The 18798-nt window shown below is 39.3% G+C and overlaps 1 protein-coding gene across 1 annotated transcript; it reads right to left on the reverse strand.

The window, feature by feature from the left end:
* Window positions 1-615: 615 nt before the first annotated feature.
* On the reverse strand, window positions 616-11547 carry LOC110054882 (protein mono-ADP-ribosyltransferase PARP14-like; the record flags this gene model as incomplete). The annotated part of the gene is made up of 5 exons (XM_089297393.1): window positions 616-3744; window positions 4466-4792; window positions 5533-6036; window positions 9112-9192; window positions 10296-11547. Coding segments are annotated over 5 exons (2451 nt in total), but the record flags the coding sequence as incomplete, so codon positions are not given.
* Between the last annotated feature and the right edge of the window lie 7251 nt (window positions 11548-18798).

Here is an 18798-nt window from a genome sequence, read left to right on the forward strand (position 1 = left end):
GCCGTTTAATTTTATGAAAGTTATGCGTGTAAATTCATGTCTTTCTAAAGGAGAAGTTACCGTTTAGTAGGTCGCGAACGAGAGTAGGTGAATTGAAATTGACCGAAGAATAATAGTAAGTTTAAAGCTTTCGCTAGCTCTGGAGGAAACCTCAGCTTCCCAAATTCGCTTCAGCAGGATTCTCACCCTCTATTAACGTGGCTAGACTGAGCTTCGTAAGGGGTTCCCTCTCTATTTATACGTTCTTGTTCTCGGCACCACCTCCGCCCCCCACCCCTATAACTCCCATTTCTACATTTGATCACGCCGTGAGGCCCACTCATCGAACTGCGGCCTCATTGATTTCTATTTTATTTTTTATTCTACATATATTTACTTGCATTCTTTACTATCTACGGGTATATTACGAACTACCAACCCTACCAGCTCCCAGTTAGCAGTTGGTAGAGCACTGCACTAGTATCGCAGAGGTCACGGGTTCGAATCAAGTTCAAGCTTTAAGTATTTTTCAGGCTTTAAATGATTATTCAAGTCTCTACAGAATGAACTGTTTTAGGTGTTGCGGGACAGATTAATTTGTCCTCTTTAGTCGAAGAAAAGCTCACAAAGCATAAATCTCTTCGAAAATGAACACTTTATTTTTGGAAACTAGCTCTACCCAACAAACCAATTACTCACATTAAAACTTTCAATTAAGTAAACTTTCTGCAATTTAAGCCAGGGGTCGAAACGTTGCCTGTCTACCTGTCGATTTCTGGTAATTTTAGGAAGTGGCAGGTAAAAGATATTGATGCCTGTCGCTGGCGACAGGCAGGATAATCCTTAGTAATTCAGAATTTATCGATTTGAATAATATTTTCATCTGTTTTCCACCTTCAGTCGTGCTCACTAGTGCAATTCTCGCACGGTAGTCAATAAAAGCAAAATGTAAAATCTTTGCAGTGCGCATGACAAAGACAGTAAATGGAATGAGTTCAGTTTTTCAGTTCGTAATTAATATGGATCGTTTTCTAACGCGTGAACAAGGTACTAAAGAAGCGGAAGTTGAAGAAGTGTAAGCAGAATAGAATTTCGAAACACAGACGGCGAAACGTAATACTGTTCAAGTATTCAAGTTTAATGAGAAATGGAAAGATGGGCGCCTGTGCTCAGCAGAGGATGGAAAGATGTTCTGTTCCCACTGCAAAGAGTTTGAAAAAAAGCAGAAACAAATTTATCTCAGGCTGTGAGTCATTGCGCATAGAGAATGTCCGCTCACATGAAGCAAGGGATGCTCATCAGTAAAACTAGCCACTCTGCATTATTAAAATAAGTTTGATGTGGGTGGAGACAGGTGAAAAAATAATCTGCCTGTCGCTAGACACAGGTTAACACTCTGGGAACATTTCGACCCCTGTCATGCTACGTTCTCTTTACAAGTTTCTGAGTTACTGGCTGACATAAACGTACAGTTCGTTTTTGTAAATTCAGCGAGATATATAAGACAAAAATGTTTAAGCGTAATTACACCTATTTAAAAACAAAAAAAAAAGTACATTCTTGATATACATGTAAGACCGCAGGGCGGCCCATATATACGCCCTGATGGTAACAGTCATTGAGCGCGAGAAATAGGCCAAACATAGGCTGAGTCCACGTGCTCAGCCATGATTGGTTACTTCATAAAAGTCGTTGCCTTTGATATCAAAACACATGCTTCAAGCTCAAAGTAAGTAGAAACTAATAGGCAAATAACGTTGATTGTAAAATGAAATTCCAGGAATTGCTAAAGTAAAGTACTTTCAGAGCATTAGATTTTGTTTCCAATCACGGCTGCGGGTGAACAACATGCGTCTAAACCTAGGCGAACATGATCGTCATTTTAACAGAAGCATAAATCGGACAAAGCGTTTTAAATTGATAAAGTTTACGATGGCTATTTAAGTAGAGACGGTAATTAATAACATGGTTTATTTCATTGGTTACAGAGGTCAAGCTCAACTATACTTATCAGTGCCGTAGCAGGGTAAAATTTATTGGGGGGGGGGGGGGGCACCCGACCGAGCGCCGAAGGCGCGAGCTTCTAGGGGGGTCTGGTGGCATGCCCCCTCGGGAGATTTTGAAATCTGGGCTCTCTAAAATAGCCTTTCCAGCCTTCTGAGAGCAGTTTACAGCAAGCCATAACATTTCATGATTTATCGAACCGAATGCTGAATGTTTTGGAAAACAAGCAGGAAGAGCGTGGCCGCTGACCGAACGTGCCTGTCAAGATTATTGGCTCAGTTTACAGCGGTCAAGCGCAAAAATCCAATACCACTTCCGGGTTTCGCTGCTTTAAACTTTGTAAGAGTTTGAAGAAAAAATGTGCTGGACATTTTGTTGTAAAACGTTATGAAGAAAAATTAGAGTTAACCGGAGTGTTAATTACGCTAAAAGAATCCAACAGTATCCCAACATTATTACTTTTCTACTTTTGAATATTTTTGTTATGTGATAGTCAAAATTTTTTTTTGGGGGGGGGGGGGCTGGGCCCCCTTAGCCCCTCCCCGTGCTACGGCACTGCTTATTCTAAAAAAAATGTATTGCTCTCAAAACCTTAAGGCCCCAAATTCCTTATAGGTTGGCAACTTAAAATTAGTTGAAAGCTAGAGTATCTTTTACTCTTTGCTTCTTACTGTCATACATTTGTATACCTTTAAAAACCCAAACGGCTTAGCCAAATAAGAGAAAAGCTCATTTTTTTATTATATTGCCAGTCTTTCTACTGTGGCTTCCCCTGTTTGAGACTATCCCATAAGCTTCTTCTATCAAGATGCTCTCACGTGAAGAACAACTGAATTACAAGGCTGTACGTGACCGGCCTTAAGTATGTAAAACGATTGCACGGTCGCTATGAATGTACGAGGCACTACGTGGCAACACAAATAGGTTTGGGGTCCAGTGGCTTTTGAACAAGTTATCAGGGACATAACAAACAAAGACCTAAGTAACCTAGCTTTACCATGATCATGTGCTGGATAATAATGTACCACACAAATAATAATGTACCACACAAATTGCTACGCGCCAAGGATCATGGTTAGCACGAAAAGATGGTTGAGAAACTTGTAACATTCAAAGGTCACTTGTAACCTACTCTCAAGTAACGCCCGATAAGTTTAATTGGATTTCCCTGCATTTTGTAAAAATGTCGTCGTTTAATACTCTTTTGTTATTTTCATTGTAGTTTCAACAATACCTAAAACACCTAAGGTGACACCTTAGTGATGATTGGGTGTACATGGTCACTACTTTTTCCCCAATAGTGTTTTGGTTTTTTGTTTTGTTGTTGTTGTTTTTTGTTTTTGGAGGGGGTGGGTACATATAAGCGCCCTGATAGTGATAGGCCAAATACTGGAGCACGGGTTACTCCTTAACTGCGCTAGAGATTTTCATAATTTTTAAAGAAACACATTTTTCCAAACACTAATAGGGAATGTCACTGAAAAGTGATTAGGTACTCGGGATAACTTTGCCAGTCGTTAAACACAACAAAGATTCGCGGGTTATGAATGTGATCCACCACGCTATCAAATGTGTCTGTGGGATCGTTTGGGTTCTTTGCAGGAGGCGTAAGAAGGCCCTGTCTTCCACATGTGTACTCACCAACCAGGACTCTAGTGAGGTACATATATCGCCATCCGTTAGCATCTGGTGGTGAGTACGTGGACCTGGCTGAGTCGGCGGCATCCAATGCAAAGTAAACTCCATTTCCATAAAAGGTCGCTAGAAGAAAAAAACTAACGGTTAGTGGAATACTTGGAGTCGATTCGCCGGGGGTGGGGGTACTCCTTTATATGGGCTCTATAGGTATGTGCGGCCCCAAAGGGTAGGGTTTTTCAGCCGTTTTGGTCATAAATAAGGTATCGATTTTAGCTGATTTTGGCCATTTTGGTCATAAGTAGGGTATGTTTTTTGCACTCTAGCCTCGTTATGGGTACGTTTTTAAGAAGAAGCCATCTTTTCATCATTATCGAAAAGAAATCAACAAAAGCCCTTGACAAATTATGTTTACGGTATTTTAACATTGGTCTGAACATGGGAACTAATTATAACGCAGGTCTGAAACAGGCAAGACTACTGAAACCATCGAAAGACAGGAAGAAGGAAGGGAGCATACTGGTTAAAGCCTAAACACTAAACCCAAACAAACGATCATTGTTTAAGATTGCATCCGGGCAGTACCTGGACACACACGGTCTTCGCGTGCTTAAGACTTCGCTGTGATTAAATTTGATTAAAATCTATGCTGTATGAATATCAATACAGTAAACAACGATTTTTCCTTATTTCTGGTCATATGTTCTCATCAACTCCGGATAACGCAAACTCCAAATAACTCGATTTTTTTAAATTTCCCTTGAAGATTCGAGTAATCGGGAGTCGTCTGTTCATTCATCACAAAACAATCTCATTAGCTATAACTTAATCGCTAGTCATCTCGTACCTTTTTTTCCATGAAAGTTTCTGTTGAAACCTGTATGCTCTATAAGTTGACAGTCAGTGCCTGGAGTTCCATGAAAAAGCCACTGCTCATTGCTGCCTTTTCCCTCGTCCATTTTCTGCTTTCGAATTGCATACGTTCTATACAGAAATGGATTTTGGACTCGCTCAATCTTTACTACTGGGTTGCCGCATGATTTCCGGAATCTAGCCTGGACATTTTGGTATTCTTGCACATCTCTTGAAGGATCCAGTTGATAAAGATGTACGGTCGTTTCATTACCTTGTGAATCCTTTGGTTGAGGAGTCCAGTGATCTGGTGCCTGGACACCTGGAAAAGAATGAACAAAATGTTTGTTTTTTCAGTTTTGGTATTAAAAACAAAGCATTTAGCTCAACACTAAATAAAAGGATGTCATGTTGCAAGAGCCCAATACCAGGGAAAAGGGACGCTGGGTTTCCTAAAACACTCGTATCCCTTACCAGTGTACTTAAGCGTAGTCTTAACAAAACTTAACATGATTGCTCAAAAAGCTAAGCATGGAATCTGCAACGTTACTGTTGGAAAGGATCCCGTACGCAGGAACCGCATAGATTACCTGAGTTTAAAATGAAGGTGACACGAAACGGAATTTAAACTATGTCAATTGTCAAGCGTCACGGGAGAAACAAGTTTAAATCAGTTTCAGTTAGGTGAAGGGTGTTAGGTTCGACCCAGGTCTCTCAGATTGAATGCAGTTCAAACCATACATCACTACGTCACCCAGACAACTTAAAAGGGCTTGCTAACAGTATATACCTTTTCAAAGCTTTTTAATGCTTGGAATAGACAAGATCACTAGATTGTGTGATGCTGTTAGTGATAAAGGTAAAATAAGGGAAGTCTTACAAAAGTTTAAAAGAAGGCAACGAGGCTCTAAAACAGGTTTAACTAAACCTTGAATCCGACGGGTAAGTTATAACCAATCTATGAAAACAAGCACTCAATCTGTAAGAACAGCTAGAAACGAGCCACTGTAAGCTACAAAAAACAAGAGTTAAGGTTCTAATTTATTTGATAAATCAGCTTACTTTTTCGATCAACTCTTTTGACCTCGGTGATGATGGTGCCATATGGGTCGTTCACCCGCATTGTGGTGAAATCAACGTTGTAATTGTCTCCCTCTTCTGAAGTAATTATCACTGTGTTTTTGTTATCGTGATAGGCCAGCTCAATCCTGGCATTTACCTGGGTTTCGTAAGGAACGAAGTTAGTGCCATCACTATACATCCACTGAATATCTTTTGAAAGCGCCTCTGCCCGCTTACGTTCGTGCTCTTCTTCTCGTAGTTGATGCAACATTTTGTGGATCTCCCCCACAACGTAAAAGACATCGTCACTTTGTCCGCGCACTACGATGCGTTCCAGCATTTTCTCCACCGATACTGAAACATCATATCGTTGCTCAAGGACGTTTATTTGTCGGAAATCTCCTTTGGATAAAAGTCTGACTGCGTCGTTTTCAATAACCTGCTTTGTTGACCTCTCTTCCATAGCCTTTGGTTGAGGGGTCCAGTGATTTGGTACTTGGACACCTGGAAAAAACATGAACAAAATATTTGTTAAATCAGCTTTCTTTTCTGCCAAAAACACAGATTTATTTAGTTCAATACTATATAGAAAGAAGTCTTTAACGATAGAGCCCAATAACACAGCAAAGCTACGCAGAGATTCCTAAAGCATTCGTATGCCTTATGAGTGTATGTAAGTGTAGTCTTCACATAACTTAGCACGATTGCTTAAAAATCTAAGCATGGAACGTTACTGTTGAGAAGGTTCCCGTGCGTAGCAACCGCATAGATTACCTGAGTTTAAAAAGAAGGTGACACGAAACGGAATTTAAACTATCTAATTGTCAAGCGTCACGGGAGAAACAAGTTTTTAAAAATCAGTTTCAGTGAGGCGAACGGTGTTAGATTCGACCCAGGTCTCTCAGATTGAATGCAGTTCAAACCATACATCACCACGTCACCCAGACAACTTAAAAGGGCTTGCTAATAGTATATACCTTTTCAAAGCTTTTTAATGCTTGGAATAGACAAGATCGCTAGATTGTGATGCTGTTCGTGATAAAGATAAAATCAGGGAAGTCTTACAAAAACTGACGGTTAGTCGATTCGCCGGTGGGGGGTACTCCTTTACATGGGCAATATAGATATGTGCGGCCCCAAAGGGTAAGGTTTTTCAGCCGTTTTGGTCATCAGAAGCATATCACCTACTCTAGGTGATATGCTTCTGCTACGAAATAACGGAATAAAACAAGACCCGATTGTTCGTTTGTTTTGTTTAAAATGTACACTACGAGTAGTCCATCTTTCGCTCAGTCCGTCGTGCATGACGCGAAAGAAAAGCGCGAGAAAAACATGCATTTTTTTCTCGAGGTTTTCTTTCGCGTCACGCACGACGGACTAAGCAAAAGAAGGACTACTCGTAGTCTATTTAAAATGACTCTTGTTAAATTTTTGAAAAATTCCCCATGCTTTCAAATATCGTGAACTTGGAGTGATGTCTTTCGAACCATAGTTAGTAGTCTCCTCTACTAACTATGTTTGAACAAACGAAACTTTTATTCAGCAACTGTCTGCCAGGCCAAGATGGCAAAGATGGAGAGCTTAGTAACCAAGCTTCAGAAATGTTATATTCACCGCCAAGCACGGCGAATGTGACGTCCAATGTTTAAGTACACCTCTGAAAATTATAGTAACAGCGAATACGAAATGGCTCTTAAATCCCAGGAATCATCAACAACCTTTTCAAAACGATCACTGAATCGAAAATTTAACAGTGTTTCAGCCAGAAACTGTTTCTTGAGGGCGAAAGTGGCCCCTGAAGACTTTTTTTAGGGGCCATTTTTTTAGGAAACGGGCCAATAAATTGGAAAGCTGCAGAAGGAAAAATGCGTCAGGGTACCAAGAAAAATAAAGCAGTTTATTAGGATCTAGGATAAAATTTAATAGTAAGTGCTTTTTGAAGCGTTTCTACTCAGATACTAGTATGATCCGTGCATTACAAGAGAACAGTCCTTAGGCATACGACATAGTCAATGATCAAGGGTTTGCAATGCATTATAGGGCGATTTCAAACTTGGAAGTTTTCCGATGCGAGATAATCAATACAGCAGAACAAAAAGATGGATTGACTTGTTTTCTTATGTTGAATGTTTTAGAAGCAAAGATCTTTCAATATGATTGTCTAAAAGGACATAATGTGTGACAAAATAACCGGATTGATCGTCAACACAGAAAAATGTAGTCGCCATTATGTTGACTAAACCAGAATTTTTGCCGAATTTTGGTCGCCAAGGATGAAATGTTAGTTACATTGGTGACCGTATCGGTCGCAATTTCGAGCCCTGGGATGGCTTTTAAAATACTACGCCTGGTTAAGCATGTAATCTTGTAAAAGGAAAGGACCAAATTGGCCCTTCCTTCGTTTTCTGGGGGCCATCTCTGATTGCAACGTGGGATTCCCGCAATGGCGCGCTCTGGTGCAAACACTCCAGATTCCTTCTGGCTGGAGCATTTGCTATCTTAAATAAATGTGCCGACGATTCTGTCAAGAATCTGGCCGAAAAAGACAGCTTTCTGCTTCTTTAAGTTGGTTTCACCGGCACATTGCAAATCGATAGCACGGATTTGTGCATCATGATTCCTTGAATCGACAGCTAATTAACCCCTTCCTTCAAACATAAAACAGATAAAGACAAGTTTGATAATTAAGAATTATTCTTTGAAATCGAGGTGAATAGTGGCAGAGTGGAGAGGTAAATATTCTGCTGCTATTCCCCGAGATTAAAAAGGATAATTGTTTTAGTATATACAGACGAAGTGTCTCAACAACAGACGATCTCAACATTTTAAGAGGGAAACCATTAAAAGTCGATTTAATTGACCTTTCAACCCATACGTGCCTGGCACTGACATGCAAGCGGTACAAAGCATGTGCAAAGCTGTATTTACATAACCTTGAAACATGAAAAACCTGGTTAATCCTCGATAAAATCCTCGTCACAATTTAGCAAAATGGTCCTTTAACACCGTCCAATCAGCAATTTAAATCAAAAGTCTGCTTGCAAAATATTTTCAATGTTTTCATTTCCACTTGAAATGGAGACTGAAAGAGCAGTTGGCGAAAGATCAACCGGAAATTATACCGCGTGTGAGCAGGACTGGATGTTTTCTTCTACAAAGACGTTCTCCTGAAAACTTGTGGACGTGCTTCGTTGAATAGCACTTAATGCTTCTGCCGAAGAAACTTGCGGCATTTATTTCTGCCAATGCCGAGTGAAAAGCGACTTGTCGGTCGGGTTTGTTTAAATTGATGAAATCAGTGATTGCCAAGGACATTTCCTGAAACTGCTCGAAAGTCGAACATCGATAAGTTTTTTCTATCCTTTGAAAACTTTCGGGCCAAATTTCATAGCCTTCTTTGTATTTTCTGGTACAGCATCTTCCTGTATTCTCAGGACACTGGCGAAACGCGAGTGTCATGCATTATTCACTCACTAAGAGGTGAAGAATGCTCATTAGCCCGAAATAGCGAACCAATTAGATTGCTTGCAAAATCAAGATCGCTGAGTGTGTATATACTATAAAGGGTTATTTCATTACCATGAGTCCCGGTACTTGTACGTGGTACTTGGCACTCTCGGACATAGCCATAGGGTTGCGATACTAGTTCCAGTGGGGCACCTGGAGAGGAATGTACACATGTGTTAAATCGTGCCAACAAAACAAAAATGTCTCACGAGATGAATCACGAACACATCACAAGGACTCTGGGTTATCCAGTACGCCTTTGGCACTTATCAGTGTTTGTAAATAGGTCTTAGAAGAGACGACTAACGTCTGTTTTTGATGTTGTTGTTTTTGTTTGTTTGTTTTTCTGTTTGTTTTGTTATTGTCGACTTCAGGTGCGGCCGATCGCACGATCGTACACGGCAATGTATTGATTTAAACCTTTAAAACTCACTTTTAAGCTTTTCAAATTATAATTTTACCCAATAGGAACCGACCATTCCTTTATTTTTCTCCCCCAAACCCCCAGCCACTAGTTTTTCTTTCCACTGACCGAGAGCCTACCACAAAACGACTGATATTACTGAGGAAACAATTTTGCTTTTCCATTTTCTCGATATCTTACTTTAGTAAGCTGTGTGTCACCCTACTATAATACCGAATCATCGTAAATAATAAAATAATTTCAGAGATTACATCTTGCTTAAACATTTCTTGGCTCCAGTAGACTTCCCCTATCTGGAACACTTGCCTATCTCACTCATCTCAAACAGAATAAGATTTCCCTAAATAATATTTACGTTTATTTACTGTTGAGGTTAGCTTAGTCAAAACCCGCCTTCTCGATCAAATGTTTGTTAACCTGTCTATCTGAATTAGAAAAAATAATAATAATAATAAAAATAAACAGCAATTAGTTGAGTCTTACAATTATACCATAGTGATACAAACGCCCTAATCTAAACTGAGCTATTGTGCACTATCAGCCATGCATTGCATTGAGAAGGTTGTTCACAAAAGGTCGAGCTTCTCTCATTTCTCGAAGTTTCCTGGAAACACCTCATACTTAGAATCTCGAGCTCGCCATCTTAGTTTGTTATTTATATCAGGTAGCGCTGTAATCTCATGCGCTATGCAAAGCGTTACATCTCAGGTAGTAAAGCGGCTTTCAATGTACGCCTTTTCTCTGGGTAAAAAGGTTCCTCCGCCCTTTCCCAAGGTGCGAGACTGCCAGCATGCATGACGTATTACGTTAAAATCTACAAGCCTATGCTTACCCAGCTTTAGACTGCCATTATTCTTCGTAATCACCAATGTAAATGGACTTTCCTTGATTGGCTCATCTCTTACTTTGATGGACACACTGAAATTTCCAGCAACCTTTGGAGTGTAAGATATAGAATAATGGCCATTTTTCAAGTCCTTCGCAACGGACCGAATATCTTCAATTTCCCATTGATTGGATTTGATGTCGACACGGACATTGTCGATTTCACTGTAGGTTGCTTGGCCCTTTGAATCATTTGTTGTTACTGTAAAAGTGCCTTTTTTGCCTTGCGTACCTTTGGTCAACCCATTACCTGTCGCGACAGACAGTGACGGCTCGGTGTTGGTTACATAGAGCTGTCCTGGAGTAAAATGTAGGGACAAAGCATCATCTGAAATGTACTTAAACTCAGGATAAGTAAGCACCGGTAAAACTTCCTCGGCAATTCTTTCATCAAGCACTTGTTTTATGTTCAACATTTCCTGTAAATTATTCCATTGAAGAACATTTTTGCTCTGGGCCGCGACATTCTTCGTTTGTCGTATCTTTTCGGTTAGTTTAGACAGCTCCTTGGAGTACTCATCATTGCAACTTGACTTCTGCGTCTGTAACAGTTCCGTCACGTTTGATTCGTGTTGGCGGATCGAATTTATGCAGCGTTCAGCTACCCTGTGGACTTCTTCCGTCGCTTCCTCGATACTTTTGTTCGTTAGCGCTCTTCGTTTCTCCAGAAGAGAAGCGTAGCTTTTTAAACGAGAGCTATTCGCTGAAAGCGCTGTTATCTTTCTCTCAATGTTTGCTTTCTGCTTCTTTGCTCCCTCTTCAAGCGAAATGATGTTGTGACAATCCCGATCGCGATGATCCAATATGGCGCAATCAGAACAAATGCAAATCTCGCACTGCTCGCAGTAAAACTTGACCTTCTCCTTGTGACGCTCACAAAACGTTTCCCCGTGATCTCCATTCCTGCTGTACGTTTTTAAAATATCTATCAGATTTTTATATGTAAGGTTGGATGGTAGGCAGTCGATGTTGTTGTTGGGACATTCAGTTCTCTGCCGACAGTTCGGGCAAGTCAGCGCTCTTGCATGATGTTGCCGTAACCAACCCTCCAAACAGGATTTGCAGAATGTGTGTTGACACTGAAGGACTTTCGGTTCGTTGCTGTCGCTGAACTGCTCTTGACACACTGGGCATTCTATTTCCTTCTTAATATCATCATAAAAGCTTTTACTCTGAGCTATGATGGCTGCTAATTTAATACAAATTTCTAGGAAAAGCGGAAGTCACCGCGGAAATACGTTTTTTGGGGCGCGATACAGTATTTTGCCGGTCAGCGGTACACCTTAACAAAACTACAAAATGTCTGCAACTTTTACATTGTTATTGTAGCGAGTCTTGTCGACAGTGAAAAAGATACAAAACTAAGAGCGCACACAGTAAACTTAGCTTTTAAACTCCGCTCATTTGTTGGATAGTTGTCAGTTAATATTATATATTGTGCCAAAGCCAAACTGAACTTGCACACGGTGTGAAATTGTTGTTTCGTGAAAGTTCATGTCGCAAGCGGCGAGCCAGTGGCAATTTACGTTACGATGTGCGCTAAGGCTAAAACTAAGCAGCTTTTGTGTTGCTGTAGCGGTGTTCTGAGGACATCAACTTCTCAAGTTTGTTGAATTGATGGGCCTGAACCGTGTGAATCGGTATGTCAACGGCATTTCGATCAAATTCGTCGGGAAGACAAGCTCGTGTTCGTCCACTTGTTCGATTGGGAGCACTCGCGTAACTAAACACGGTCATCCTGTTTCCACTCGGTATCACCGAATTATGGACCAAGTTGGCCGAAATCGAAGCAGTGCTTCGTATAAATCTTGGACACGTTGGTGTAACAAGTGTAGGACTGAATCCCTAAAAGGGTTCAAAATCTGGCCTCAACTCGAGGAAGAATTCACCGAGGTATGTTTTATCATAAAATATCCAATTTTAATTATACTGTACTTCAGTAAGCTTGAGGCTGGCGAAAATAACATTTTAAATTTTCATGTTTATTATTGTTTCTTTGTTTCTTGTCATAATTTCGAATTGTTGCAGTTCTGTATTTTGCTTTTAGCGCCTCTAAAGTGTGAAAATTATTTTAAACTAGTTGCATAGCTATTAGAGTTTAGAAAAAAAGCTATTTAGCTATTAGAAAAAAACACAAGAAGTACATGACATCTGATTATCTTAAGATGGCAGAAGACATGGAATATAAAGCTGTTAAAAGAGTAATTAAAAATACATGCATATGTTATTGCAAGACAATAAAAATACCATAAAATCTGGGTAATAACAACTTCCAATTAAAACCCAATAAATGAATTTCATTTTTAGTTATAACTAGGCTATCCCCCCTGTATTCACACAGCAATCTTCTGATTGTAAGGCCACCGAGATAATTTCTGACCACATTACCTTAGAGCCTGAGACTCTGTATAACTTTCTAAGATTAATATTTGTTTACATATTACTATTATCTGGATTTCCCAATAGAAAACTTCTTCTGTTGTACATTTTTTTCTATTTTGGCTCAGCAAAAATCCTTTTAGATACTGTCCATGGATGATTTTCACAACATCAATGCTGTAAAAACACCAACTGAGAGAACAGTGACCAATGCTCTCCATATGGCAACTCCTCTCCTGAACATTCAGCCATCTGTTGATGGTGGGGAGAGGCAGGGGGCAGGAGCCCGGGAGAATATGGGGCAGGAGCCCGGGAGAATAGGGGGCAGGAATCCAGAGAGAAATGCAAAATGCTAATTTTTGTCATTCATTAAGGCTTCAAATACTTTCAAAAACAAGAACTGAAAATGTTACTTGACTTTCATTTAGTGTCTTTAGAGACTTCAAGGCCGACAGGCAAAGAAAAATTCACCCTTGGGCTCAAAATGAGGCCCAAAATGAAACCCTTTGACAGTGGTTACATCATAGGTCATTCACTTGAAAGACATGGGTAAGAGTAGCAAGGCTGAAAATGAAGGAAAAGGAAATGCCCAAGGGGTGTGCAGCTAAGTGACTAAGATGTGTTTTGAGTCTCTTAATTTACAGGGGACAGGAGCAGGACGAACAAGGGTGGGAGTCAAGAGATAGAGGTATGGGAAGTGGGAGAACAGGGTATGGGAAGTGGGAGGTTCTGACTCCGTTTTCTCTTCCCCCACTTGATGCAGTACCTTGTCCCTAAGTAAAAGGTAAAGTCTGCATAGAGCCAAGTGGCCCATCAGGCCAGACTTATCTTGGGTTCTGTAGCATGATGAACCGACTAGGAGTATTTCTACTACCCCCTGCCGGATAGGATGCTAGTCGATCACAGGGTGACCCCCAGCATTATATTCACCAGTACCCATATGTACACCTTTGTGGAGAGAGGCACCGTGAGAGTAAAAGTGTCTTGCCCAAAAACACAACACAATGTCCTTGACAAGGGCTCAAACATGGACCGCTCAATCCATTGCTGAGCGCACTAACCACAAGGCCACTGCACCTCCCACCTTGTCCCTTAGGCCTAACCTTAACCCTAAACCTAAAAAAAGGAGTCTGACGATTTCAGTCAAGTTTATCTCTTTTATCACTTATGTATTTGAGACAATTTCTAACTTCCTCACTTTCTGCCATTCAGTTTACAGTACCAAAGCCTGATTTTAAGTGATTCACAACTACTGACAGAACTTGTTTTTGCAACTTACAACTTCAGATTTTGCACAAAATTTCTCACTGGAGAAAAGCAATGTTGTAGAACTTAAGTGATGAACTAAATGCAATGAATATTAATTTGTAAGAAATGTATCTGTTCTTTAATACATGCTTTTGTGTCTAGTATCTGAGTTGGATGTAGCGAAGATATATTACCAATGATTTGTAGACGGCAGTAAGCCAATTCAGAGACACAGTGGCATAAACAAACCCACTTGTTAGCCAAATATCACAGGAAAAAAAATAAATACATATAATTATATAATTTATTGCCATCAGGTGCTACAATGTCTTGTAATAAAGTGGTTACAAGTTAAGTAAGAATCTTACAGAAGGGAGGATGATACAATATTATGACTAAAGGGATCATAATTAATTTCATATTGATTCAAAGCACGTGATATGTACATGTCTGATTCATTAAGCACATACAATGTAAAACTTATTTTGTAGTGATTGAGCAGAGCTCATCTGAATTAAATTAAATGAAAGGAAAAACAACAACAGTCAATTATTTATATCAGTTGATACACTGCACATGTTAGATAGGGAAATAGAAATCGAAAAGCTTCAAATGACTGAGTAAACAAAATAAACTAGTGGGTTTCATTGAAGAGTTGATTACTGCCTCTCTGAAATGTTGAATGTCTTTTCTTGACCACATCCCATAAGTGGAAGCGGTTTCGTGTAAACAAATTCAGGTGTTTGGGCATTTTAAAATATTTAGTTACCTGTGCATACATGTACAAGGAAACGGTCTTGAAAATTTCCATGTACTATCAACATGTAATCGCAGATAGTACGCAGCTCTTACAAGGTCTCTCCTGATTGGCTCGATCAAACAATCGGAAACAATAAGGTACTTAAAATTCAAAATGGCGGACGATAATCGCGAAGCGCGAAAGTAAACAGAATGAGTTGTTTTTGAACGGTATGTTTTCCTGTTCAGTTTTTAAAAACCTGGCAACGGTTAATCTACAAACAAAGAATTATAACAGGTTTGCATCGCGTTTTCATTTTGGCGCTTTTGCGTTTTAAGCACAGATTTTCTCTAAGCATTACGCGTTAAGAATTATTGAAGCAGATTATTTTCCACGAATTATCAAACAACACTAAATATTAAACTTATTTGCAGATGATTCTTGCAAATTTTACCAGAAGTATTATTTTATTTTAAGTAAGCTTACATTGTGAGTGCAAACATAGTAGAATTTTAAGCTATTATTTACCCCATGTAACTAAATGAATAATATTCGATCGCATGTGGTGTTTGGGGGTTTTTATAAAATAATACACTTCATCAAGAATTAAACGCTACAAAATGTAAACAGAATTTCCAACACAATTCTAGTTTAAACCCCGCTTGTTTAAAAATTTATGGCATTTTCTCTGCAGAGGGTGGAACACCAACTTCATTAAAGTTGATGATTAATTTTTCATCAAAGTGTAAAGCCTTGCTCAATCCTCAGGAATTACTGATCACTTCAAAGAACATCATAACAAAATAAATGCAAACAAATAATATTAAATCAAGATGGGGATCTTTTATAAAGTAGCTAGCCAAGTTTTTGTAAGGCTTTTAATTTACAAGATCAGTAATTTTTTGTCATTTATGGTGCTGTCTTGTTGCAGAGTAACTACATCAAAATCATTGAAAATCAGCTTAACTTTTCACAGGGTTGTAACACCAGATACAGCTTTCTGTTCATGAAATCATTCTTTTGGACACCTGCATAATAAAGACGCCTTCCTTTTATGGATAATTTACAGAGGCAGGTCCAGAGATGTTCAGGGAGGATGGGTGAGAGAATTTTTTCAGCCATAAGGGGGGGACCTACCCTTGGTAAATATAGGCAAACTCATTGATGTGGACACCTCTATGATAAAGACACCTCCTTTTCATAGATAATTTATAAAGCCAGGTCCAGAGATGTTCAGGGGGGGGGGGGGGGGATGGGAGAGGGTGGTTGAGGGAATTTGTTCAGCCATAAGGGGAAACCTACCCCAAATATTGCTCTAATTAGCTCTAATTGTAAGGATGTTGAATACTTTCTTCCACTGATGGGTCTGTTTGATCAGAGTGACCTTATTAATAAATTGTGTTCAGATTTGACTGTCTATTTTATTTGTTATTTAATTTGTTTCAAGCAGTTTTTGATTTGAGTGTTGTAAAACCAAAACCAAACAGTTACTTACCAGTAAGACTAATCCGCCAATCTAAAACCATTGCAAAACCAAAACCAAAGTTATTGCCTGATTACTTTTGCCACTCAATTGAAAACCACTCTATTATACTTAATATTTAATTTGTTTTCTGGTTCGGTCTCCTTTTTGTGATCAAATGCCCTTGTCCCTATGTACTAAGCTGGGTGTTAACCAAGGCATTTTCTCATGAATACTGAAATTAGGTCAAATAAATTTGGAGTAACTTTGTACTGTTAAGTTTGATGCAATGAATTAATTTAAAAAAAAATTTAATGTGAAAAGAAACCAAGGTTATATAAACAAAGCCACTTAAGCTTAGCTTTCAAACTGTTTATTCTAAATAGAAACCTGATGCAATTTTAGCAATTCATAGACATAATGTCTCAGCAGAACAAAACCTAAGGTGAGTGGTAACATGATATTATTCAGTGAGGGATGTTCCACAAGTATTTTGATGTCCATTATTTCCAATATTTTGTATAGCAAATTCCCTTGCATTTTCATTTGGCAGGATTTTTTCCACCAAGTTCTGTTTCAAATTTAGTTTATAAGGTTTCTGACATGGACAAACTAGTTTCATGTCTCCCAGTTGACTTTGGTGCTCTGGGGCTTGAGGGATTGGACATGAGGACTTTGCAGATGAGCTCCCAGTTGAGGATCTTGGAGGATCTTCTTTCCTTACTATCACCACAACTCCATCCTCAGGACTATCTTAATTTTTTTTCTCACTTTATCGTCATCATCTGCTCTCATCACGTTAGTAGGCACATAAGGCTACCATGGTCTCAATCCAACACTGTCCTTTTTGCGCACCCAGCCTTGTTACTTCATTTCTATGCAGTCTTTCTCCAAGTGGTCTCGGTTCTCCCTCTTGCCCTTCTTCCTTCTGGTACCTATCCCAATGCTGTGAATTAGTCAGTCATTTACGCTCTGTCTCCTTAGTACTTGTCCTAACGAATTCTTCCGTCTACGTCACACCTTGTAATTTCCGTCGTTTTCCTTTCTCAATTTTAGTGGATGTTTTTAAAATTATTTGAGGGGAGGGGGTGTATACACTGTTCATCAGTCGTTGATTAACTGGTGGTTGTTGTGAAGTTATTTTCAATTGGCAGTTGTAATGCGTTTAAGTGGCCGTCCCCGTTGTGGACAGGTGGCTGTTGTGAGTGTATGGACTGTCCGCTGGGACAACAGAAAGTGAATATTGTTAGAGAGGGGGCCGTTAGAGGAGGTTCAACTGTAATCATGCTGTTGATGCGCCCTGAACACCTCACTCACTGACAAACAGTGTTAGCTACTTTTCCATGTCGATGTCGGTTAACGTATTCCAGTAATAGCTCTACAAATTAAATTCATTAAATTGCAGTCCAACCTTTTCCAGCAATTCTATCTTGGATTGTATCATTTAGTTTCCTGAGAATTTCATCCTTTCTGAGAATTGGATTGATTCCAATTGCCTTTAACCTTTTCCAGTGTTTCCACCCACTTGTTTTCTTAAACTGTCCTGTGTTTCTTTTTGGCTTATCCAAATGATCGGACAATACCAGATGAAAGTTTACTAAAAGCATGCATGCTCCCTTTTTAAAAGTAAACCAAGGGCATTAGATAATCTCTGAAAAGAGAGCTATACTCCATGATTCGCTCCTGCGGTTAAAGGCGCTACTTACTTTGAAGATTAGCCCACCAGGGATCAAACGTTGTCAGATTTATTTGAACTAGAGACACGGCTCGTTGCGTCCGTGGTTACATCGTAGTCAACTGAAATAGAAATAATTACAAGATGAATTATTATTTACAACATTCTAAATCGAAGCGACAAACGATTTCGAAACTTACAAATTGTGTTCCTGGGTGTCGGATCCCTTTGATCGCTATCTTGATGTTTTGCTCGCGACTGTTGATTGACTTGACTTCGAATGTCCGTTACATGATAAGATTTTCCTTTTAAAACATAAGTCACATGACTTGTTTTTCCCGCCACGCGTGGTCGAGGCGATTTCGCAATTACCGACGATAATTAATTCAAATTTTTTTTTTTTTTTTTTTTTACACGCAAATGAACATGCAAATCACTCCATTTCGTGAAACCATTTACAAGAGATTCTGAGTGCCTCGGTTAGAGAGAGAGTTTCGTTTGCTTCGCTATGATGGCAGGCAATTTAAAGCTAATTTTAGCAGCCAGACAACACAAAGCTTAGAAACATTTAAATGCCTAGGGTTGTCCAGGTGCGTCAAAAAGCCCACCAAAGTGCTTGATGGAAGTCGAGTCAAAATGACTATAATATAAAACTGGCATAAATCAAGACAAACATGAAAGACAAAAAACACAGTATCTTTAAGACTTAAGAATAAAAAGCAGCGATATCAAAGAATGACGTTTTCACGGCTCCATGCCACCATTCTCAAATTCAAATAAGATACGTTATGTGAGTTCATTATATAGTGAATGTACGTGTGAAGGTCTCAGTGCAGATGATTAAGAGATAAAAATAATCGATGAATAAAAATAAAGATACCAAGTGTGGTGCGCTTGAACTGTCAAATAACTGTCATATTTCGTGAACGAACAATGTGTTGTTTATG

This window comes from Orbicella faveolata, unplaced genomic scaffold (genome assembly GCF_042242905.1).
Source record: "Orbicella faveolata isolate gen_17 unplaced genomic scaffold, um_ofav_v1 contig_3, whole genome shotgun sequence".
Classification (NCBI taxonomy): Eukaryota; Metazoa; Cnidaria; class Anthozoa; order Scleractinia; family Merulinidae; genus Orbicella; species Orbicella faveolata.